The sequence below is a fragment of the Dendrobium catenatum genome, unplaced genomic scaffold, assembly GCF_001605985.2.
Source record: "Dendrobium catenatum unplaced genomic scaffold, ASM160598v2 fragScaff_scaffold_905, whole genome shotgun sequence".
Taxonomy (NCBI): domain Eukaryota; kingdom Viridiplantae; phylum Streptophyta; class Magnoliopsida; order Asparagales; family Orchidaceae; genus Dendrobium; species Dendrobium catenatum.
Genome location: NW_021319367.1, coordinates 389,245 through 398,066, shown reverse-complemented (window position 1 = coordinate 398,066; position 8,822 = coordinate 389,245). Strand labels below are relative to the sequence as shown.

Genomic DNA, 8,822 nt, shown 5'->3' with positions numbered 1-8,822 from the left:
AATAAAAAATTCAACCATCTTTACATTAATACATAGTAATAAATTTGTTAATAATTGAAAAATAACATTGAAAAATATGACGCTCTTTCTCTCTTTCGCTCCCGGGGGTGGGCTAGGGCTTTTGCCCTAGCCGTCGTCTCTTTGTGCCGCTGCATGTGGTGTTCTGGGTAGTTTTCTGCGCTTTTTTCGTGTGAATCTCGTTAGTCTTGTTGTATGGCTCCTCTGCGTGATCCTGGTTTTTTGGTTGGTCCGTCTTCGCTGTCTTTTAAGGATGCTCTTGCGGGTTCGGTTTCTTCTCCGAAGGTTTTTCCCGATTTGAAGGTTTCCTCTCATCGTGGATTGCCTGCGCTGTTGATTTCTGAGGCGGAAATCCATGATTTGGCTGCTCCGTTTGAATTTGCTCTTGTTGGGAAATTTCCTAGTCGTAGACCTTCCATTGAGGCCATTAGGAGTTTTTTTGACATATTAATGGCTTAAGAAGATAGAATTTCAAAAAAAAGAAATTTTCATGATCCTTGTTAGCACATATAATGAATTTTATTAAAATTCTATCATTGATAAAATCTTTCATTCTTTCGTTAAACTGGGGACATTAGGAGTTGTTTACAAAAATGAGAATGTAAAGATATTGATTTTGATGGCCTATAATTTAGATGTTTCACATCTAGTATTTGTCAGACACAGCTGGTTTCGTTTTAGACAATTTTTTTTACTTTCACGAATTTTTTCTATTATAAAATTACTTAAAAAAGTAATAAATAAATCACTCCAAATGAAACCTTAAAGATATCAATGATATAATTTAGCATCCAATGAAATTTGCTCGTAAATAAACAATAATCTTGTAGTGTATAAATCCTTGAATATTGATTGTTTTGATGTTGAAGATAAAAATTGATGATGTGAATCTTAATTTTAGTTTTGAATAGGGATATATATATATATATGAAGAAGAAGAAGTCCCACTTATTCATTAATATTACTAAATTTTAGGACTGACATACATTTTATCAGTCAACGGTCAAGGCTTGAGCCTTGAGATTTAGTCAACTTTTTAATTCAAAATATTTTTTTTTTTGGGAAAATTAATTCAATAAAAGGACAGTCCATGTGATCACTAGTAGGATTCTACCATGAACCAGTCAAATCAGATTATTCTTCCTCATCCTTCTGCATAATTCATCAAGAAAAAGGCCATTTAAGTTCCTTGAACCCTTCCCTTCATGAAATTGCTAATCATTATTAGTTTGACGCAGGAATTATTGATGATTAATTAAGATATAATGCAAATTATTCATACCAACCAAATAAAATAAAATAAAAACAATTTATACAAATTCATCAAATAAATAAATACATTTTTTTAAGTCCACATAACAATTATTCTCTCAATTCAAGGCATATTTAGCCCAGTTTTCGAATCCTAAGTTTGGATGTATGAATATATCCTTAATTAAATTATCTAAGTTTTATATTATCCAATTATAGGCAAAGTGGTCACATTCATCTGATTCAAAATGATTGAATCCTAATCAGAAAAATGCCACGGAATTGATGAAAGCAACAGCTTTACTTAATACAATCATATAATGAATGATACAACAAGTTTTCATATTCTTTTTTGGTTTGATGGAATCCAAAGAACACACTCATAATATGTGTTTTATTCATCAGTAGAACAGAAAGGTTAAGGGGAAAATTTACAAGAGAAAAAAAAAATCCTACTGAAATGTTGCAGGGAAGACACAGAAGTCTCTCTCCTTGCATCCATTAAGCTCCTACTACCGGCAAAGCCTCCATTTTTATTCCCTGCTTAACTCTATCTATGAACTCCTCAAACTTCTTATTCAATTCATCGATAGCCAATTCCTCCATTTCTCCCACAACTTCTTCATCATCTTCTTCCTCTGCCGAACTATCATCAGCAGGCTTCACCTTGTCGACTTCCTTTGTCTCCACCTTTTTCACCAGAACCTGAGGGTTTTCCTCCACGGTTATCTTCTTCAATGGATAAATCTGCGAGTTTTCCACCGCAGTTATATTCTTCGTCTGCAAAAGCTGCGAGTTTTCGGCCAAGTTCTGAGCAGGGCGGCCAGCGGCTTTAGGTTTTTCAACAGAGGAGGCGAGCAAACCGGAATCTTTGGCGATGAATAGGAGGATGGCATTGAAGAAGCAGAAAATAGCCTTCTTGTTAAGGAAGTGCTTCAAGGAGTTGAATTGGTTGAAGAAAGTTTGATTGAATTCCCGATTGAATGACAGAAGGAAGGAAAATATTGAAAGTAGGAAGAATACTGAAATTACTCTTAGTATGTAGCTCTTCTTCCTGAGCTTGAAGAAGAGATTTTGGAGCTTCCTCTGATTTTTGTCCATCGCTGTGTTGTTTGAGTCTGTTCTGTGCTCTGTTTTGGAAGGGAAAATAGCCGTTTATAAGAAAGGTGTACTTGGTTAAAATTACGAGAATGGCCTGCAGATGAGAGATTGGCTGCTCGGAACATAACAGCTTAGGTTGTTTTGGACTAGTGGAAAAATGACAAGGGTCATATTAGATGGCGTATTTGTTCTCGTTAGTCTTCTGGGGCATGCCTGAGGTTTGAAATTTTCAGCGGTTCATTATTTCGGTAAGGACCGGGAAATGATGGAAGGCGACCCGAAGTCTTCCAACTGCTTTGAGCCGATTCGGTCCAGGTCAATTAAAAAGTTTTTTTTTTTTACCGTCTTTACAGAAGAAAAGATAGAAAAGGAGTATTTTTTAATTATTTTTGTACTAAAAAAAATAGAAGCCTCAGTTGATCTCTTAACTTCAGATTAATATTTTCAAAATATTATTGTATTATTTGGCAATGTAACTTTGTTTTTATTGTGTTTTATTTTCTTTTTGTGAATGATTTTTCTTAGATAACTTAGTATTAATTTTATTTTATGGATTGTCTGATAATTTTATTTGATTGTAATTTTTTAAAAATTTGAGATAATTTTTTCATAGCTTAATTATAAATATAAATTTTTTTTACTTTATTTTCTATTTTTAATATTTTTGAACTTTATGTTGATAAGAAGTTTCGCGCAATCAATTTATTAGAATATGATAATTATTAAAATTATGTTGTGACTTATTTTAAAGCTAAATCTATAATAATCGCAATATATTTTAACAGTATTATTATTATATATATAACTTATATATTTGCATAATTAATGCATTAATTGTGAATTTTCCGACTAATCATTTTATATTGGAAGTCAAATAAAATTTTAAGTGATTATCAAGATAAAATATCAAATTTCGTATATGCTAATTCTTTTTCTTATATTATTATTATTTGATATGAAAAGATTATCTCTTATGTGGCCAACTTTGATTTGCCCAAAAAAAAAAGGACCTCTGCTTATGTGGATACCATATGACGCGAAGGAGCGCGGGCAGTTGAGCGATATTCCACGACGCAAAGGCATTGACGTTGACCCAATCAATTCCCAGTTTCCACACACGTAAATTGCAACCTGTCATAAAATTGTAAAATTTGCAATTTACCAAATGTTGACTAGCTTTAACACATAATTATATGCAATTATAGTGTTGATATCTCGTCAAAATCAAATAAGAATTTTAATTCACGTTTAAATGAAAATTTTTAAAATCATTTGAATGTTGATTTAAGCAATTTTTTGTTAGATTAATGCTTCGTTTGGATGGCTTTCTTACTATAGCAGTTTCTTCGTACAAAAATATTTAATTCAAAAAAAATTTTGTACTAAAAGGTGCTTTAAAAAAGCAATAAGAAAGCCGCCTCAAACAAAGCCTACATAGATCGATGGACCACCATTGTCGAACCAATTCCGTGCAACTACCGCCTTCAAATCATCACCATTGGACAACGCCCTTCGATTACAATCACCTTATTATAGCCCTACATGTAAAGTTGCTCTACAAACACGCCCGATTATGATTGCTCTACCACCATCGTTCAATTATGATATGTCGATCATTGTTGACCAATTATGATCCTTATATCATACTATGGCTCAACTGTAATTTTCCAACCATCATCGGCCAACTACATTCTTTTAACTATATTAATGTATGCAAACTTTGTTGTTCAATATCAATAGCATTGGCATATGTCATTGCCAATAAAGTTGATGCACACTATCAATATCTACTTTGACTTTCTATATCAATAGTAGTGTCTATTAGATATAATAAAATTATTCATTTATTACTTCTATGTAATGAGGTGGCCGGAACAAAGGCCGTTCATCCTCCAACACCAATTCAAATCAACGTCCCTCCTCTGCATCCTCCCTTATCTGCCAGATATGCTTCAAGAAAAGCCACCCAACAGCCACTTGTTGGCATTGGTTGAATACAAATTACGTACTGTAATTCTCCAATTCGCCAAACAAAGCTTTAGTCGCTGGCCAAAGTAACTCCTACATAGATTGATATCTAAACTTGGGAGCTTCCTCCCATCTTACCAACTCCCTTAACAATTTGTCAATCTTATCCCCTTATCAAGGCTCTGACACTATTACCATAGGTGATGGGCGTTTAGTTAATATTGCTCATTCTAGAGCATGTTTGCTACCGACACGCAAGCTAAATTTATCTCATCTCCTTCACACACCTTCTTTAAATTACAATTTGTTATTTATTTCTCAACTAACAAAATATAATAATATCTTGATTATTTTTTACCCTTCTAGCTTTATCCTCAAGGATTTGAAGACTCAACACGTGTTTCTTCGTGGGCCATGCGGTAATGGCTTATAATCCATTCGTACTACCTCGTACACTCTTCCGCAACTGGCGCTACTTGCTACTACTACTTGCTCAAATCATTGGCACAACCGGTTGGGACACCCTAACAAGTGTGTGCTTCATCTAATTGCTTCTTGTAATCCGCAGCTTCGAATAGATACAAATGTTACTTCTTGATATTCTTGTAATAAGGCTAAGGGCCACAAACTAATCTTTCCTAAATTTGAAAAATTGTAGAGAAACTCTTGCTTTAATTCACGAATGTCTAGAGACCGACTCCTGTTGTATCTACTTCTGGATATGGTTACTATGTCATATTTGTTGATGACTTTTCTCTGTTTACGTGGTTATTTCCAATACATAATAAATCAGAAGTAACTAATATATTTATCAATCAAAACTCAAATAAAAAAGCTAACCTCATTTCAAATTAAATGCATTCACAATGATAGAGGTGGTGAATACCTCAATCATACGCTTAATACATTTCTTCAAACTCATGGCATCTTACACCAAATTTCATATCCTTATACTACGTAACAGAATGACATCATTGAACGAAAACACCGTCATATCATTGTAACAAGCCAGACTCTCCTTCAAACAACGTCGGTCCCTTACAAATACTGACCCGATGCCGTTCTGACGTCTGTTTATCTTAAAAATCGAATGCCATCTTCCGTCACTCTTAACATTCCACCATTCGAATTATTTCATCAAACTAAGCCAGACTATAGTCATTTACGCATTTTTGGTTGTGAATGTTTTCCCCTCATTCCTCCTCAGCTTCGTCACAAACTTCAACCAAAATCTAAATCATGCATGTTCTTGGGATATTCAGACATCTATAAAGGTCACAAGTATCTTTATATGAAATTAAGACCTTAGGCTTTCTCCAGTACCATGAATATCCTTGATACGTCACAAAAATCACCTTGATTAGGAACAAATCTTGATGCAAATATGAATTGGAAACTTCCAAAATTAAATCTGGGACCATCTAAACTCCAAATTTAGCAAACTTATAATCAAATTCAACGTATCAAGGAGACGAACTCAATGACACCAAATTCGATCCAATCCGAGCCCAAATGAACTCAAGCTAAAGTACTATAACATTTTTGAAAGCTTCAAAGTATTAATAGGATGATCAAATGATATTCAAATATGACATGCTTACAATCGAATCAAGCAGATCGATGAGACGAATCCAACGAGCCTAACATTGCTTAAATTCCGACATCATCATGGCAATTAAATGATTGATAAATACTTCATAATTGAGGGAATTATTACAGGTTGTCCGATGGAGCGCTTTGAATTTACATTGAATCTTCTCCATATTTAAGAGGCATGACGCTCTTAAAATGTATAAATAAACCCCCCTCTTATCACATGTGGGGGGGGATGTAGGTGACTTTTTTGGAGAAGGCTTAGACTATGGGCTAGAGATTAAAGAGAGTTCTGAGACTTGAAGAATCCTAGAGCTCCAACCTGACACCATTTCTGACGAACTCTTGTAGCATGGTCACCATTTCTCGACCTCCTCCCAACTATAGTCATCAAACCTCTATCTAGTCATTATCGCCGACTCTCTGCCTGACCTCCGTCGCTTGCCGACTACGCTCCTTTTAACTACCTTTGCCCGCAAAATGTGGTCCCTCTGACCTCCATCATTCGTCGTCTACGGTCACTCCGACCACCATCTCCTACCGATTACAATTCCTTCAACTATCGTCATCTGACATATGGTCCTTTTGATCATCGTCTCTCGTCGACAATGGTACTTATGACCACCGTTGCCCGACTACGGTCCTTCTGACCACCATCGCCTACGAATTACGATTTGTACGACCAGTGTTGCCTAACTACAGTCCTTCTCACTTCCATTACCTGTCGAATATGGTTCTTCTAACCACTATTGCTTGACTACTGTCCTTTCAACCTTTATTGTCCGTCGACTATGATCCCTTCAACCACCCTCTCTTGACTACGGTCCTTCTGACCGCCTTTGCTCGCCGTCCTGTTCATAACTTCACAAAAATCTCCCAGCTATTGCAGACGAAGAATATAACTGCGGTTGAAAACTCACAGATTTATCCAGGGGGGGGGGGGGGGGGGGACTTTTTTGGGGGGTAGGTGACTTTTTTGGAGTAGGCTTAGACTATGGGCTAGAGATGCAAGAGAGTTCGGAGACTTGAAGAATCCTAGAGCTCCAACCCGACACCATTGCTGACGAACTCTTGTAGCCTGGTCACCATTTCTCGACCTCCTCCCAACCATATTCATCAAACCTCTATCTAGTCATTATTGCTGACTCTTTGCCTGACCTCCGTCGCTTGCCGACTATGCTCCTTTTAACTACCTTTGCCCGCAAAATGTGGTCCCTCTGACCTCCATCATTTGAAGCCTACGGTCACTCCAACCAACATCTCCTACCGTTTACAATTCCTTCGACGACTATCGTCATCTGACATATGGTCCTTCCGACCATGTCTCTCGCCAACAATGGTACCTATGACCACCGTTGCCCGACTACAGTCCTTCTGACCACCATCACCTACGAATTACGATTTGTACGACCAGTGTTGCTTAACTACAGTCCTTCTGACTTCCATTACCTACCGACTATGGTTCTTTTAACCACCATTGCTTGACTACTATCCTTCAAACCTTTATTGTCCGTCGACTATGGTTCCTTCAACCACCCTCTTCTGACTACGGTCCTTCCGACCGCCTTTGCTCGCCGTCATGTTCAGAAATTCACAAAAATCTCGCAGCTCTTGCAGACGAAGAATATAACTGCGGTTGAAAACTCACAGATTTATCCATTGAAGAATATAACCGTGGAGGAAAACCATCAGGTTTTGGCGACAAAGGCTATCCGTGGAGATAAAGGAAGTCGACAAGGTGAAGCCTGCTTTGATGGAAGGTGATGATAGTTCGGCAAAAGAAGAAGATGATGAAGAAGTTGTGGGAGAAATGGAGGGAGGAATTGGCTATAGATGAATTGAATAAGAAGTTTGAGGAGTTCATAGATAGAGTTAAGCAAGGAATAAAAATGGAGGCTTTGCGGGTAGTAGCTTAATGGATGCAAGGAGAGAAACCTCTGTCTTCCCTGCAACATTTCAGTAATTTTTTTTTCTCTTGTAAATTTTCCCCTTAACCTTTCTGTTCTACTGATGAATAAAACACATATTATGAGTGTGTTCTTTGGATTCCATCAAACCAAAAAAGAATATGAAAACTTATTGTATCATTCATTATATGATTGTATTAAGTAAAGCTGTTGCTTTCATCAATTCCGTGACATTTGTCTGATTAGGATTTAATCATTTTGAATCAGGTGAATGTGACCACTTTGCCTATAATTAGAAAATATAAAACTTAGATAATTTAATTAAGGATATATTCATACATCCAAACTTAGGATTCAAAAACTGGGCTAAATATGCAATGAATTGAGCGAATAATTGTTATGTGGGCTTAGATTTTTTATTGAGGAATACGGAAATAATCTTTTTTTTTGTTTTTAATTATGGAGTTTAATTACGACCCTACTTAGTAGAATAAAAATTTATTACTGTTGTCATCCTCGTCTAATTACAATCTTAAAAAGAATAATTGTAACTATCTAATATTGCAATTGTCTTGGACGATTATAGCAGGATTTGGCAAAGAAAACTCACAATATTAGATTTTAATTCCTCAAATTAATGAAAAGCAAGCATAACTTGGAGCTAAAGTTTGAGCAAATACAAATGGAGCAAAACCATCTGGATATGGATGAAGCTTAGTTCCATAATCTCCAATTTCCTTTTTTTCTATCTTTGTTTATTATTCTATATACCTTGTGAAAGGAACCTTGCTTGTTCCAATTAAATAAGTTTATTGTTGTACTAAAGGCTTGTGAGAGGAGCCTTGGATTAGGCTCATCAAAACAAGTTCGGCTAAACTAAACCCTAAACTTAAATTTTGTTTATTTAATTTTAGACCTATAGGTTTTATTGAAGGAAGATACTACTAATTATTTTTCAATTTGTTACACTACAGGAAATTCAGC

At 35.8% G+C, this 8,822-nt stretch overlaps 1 protein-coding gene across 1 annotated transcript; it reads right to left on the bottom strand.

Annotated features, from left to right (window-relative positions):
- Positions 1-888: 888 nt before the first annotated feature.
- On the bottom strand, positions 889-2,412 carry LOC110105186. Its single transcript, XM_020834578.2, has 2 exons — positions 1,708-2,412; positions 889-1,009 (listed from the first exon to the last, which is right to left on the bottom strand). The coding sequence occupies exon 1, from the start codon at positions 2,368-2,370 to the stop codon at positions 1,771-1,773; it is 600 nt and encodes a 199-aa protein (XP_020690237.1). The 5' UTR covers positions 2,371-2,412; the 3' UTR covers positions 889-1,009; positions 1,708-1,770.
- Positions 2,413-8,822: the final 6,410 nt, after the last annotated feature.

Excerpts from the sequence above, each read along its gene's own strand:
- LOC110105186 (XM_020834578.2), bottom strand. The coding sequence starts at position 2,370 with ATGGACAAAAATCAGAGGAAGCTCCAAAATCTCTTCTTCAAGCTCAGG.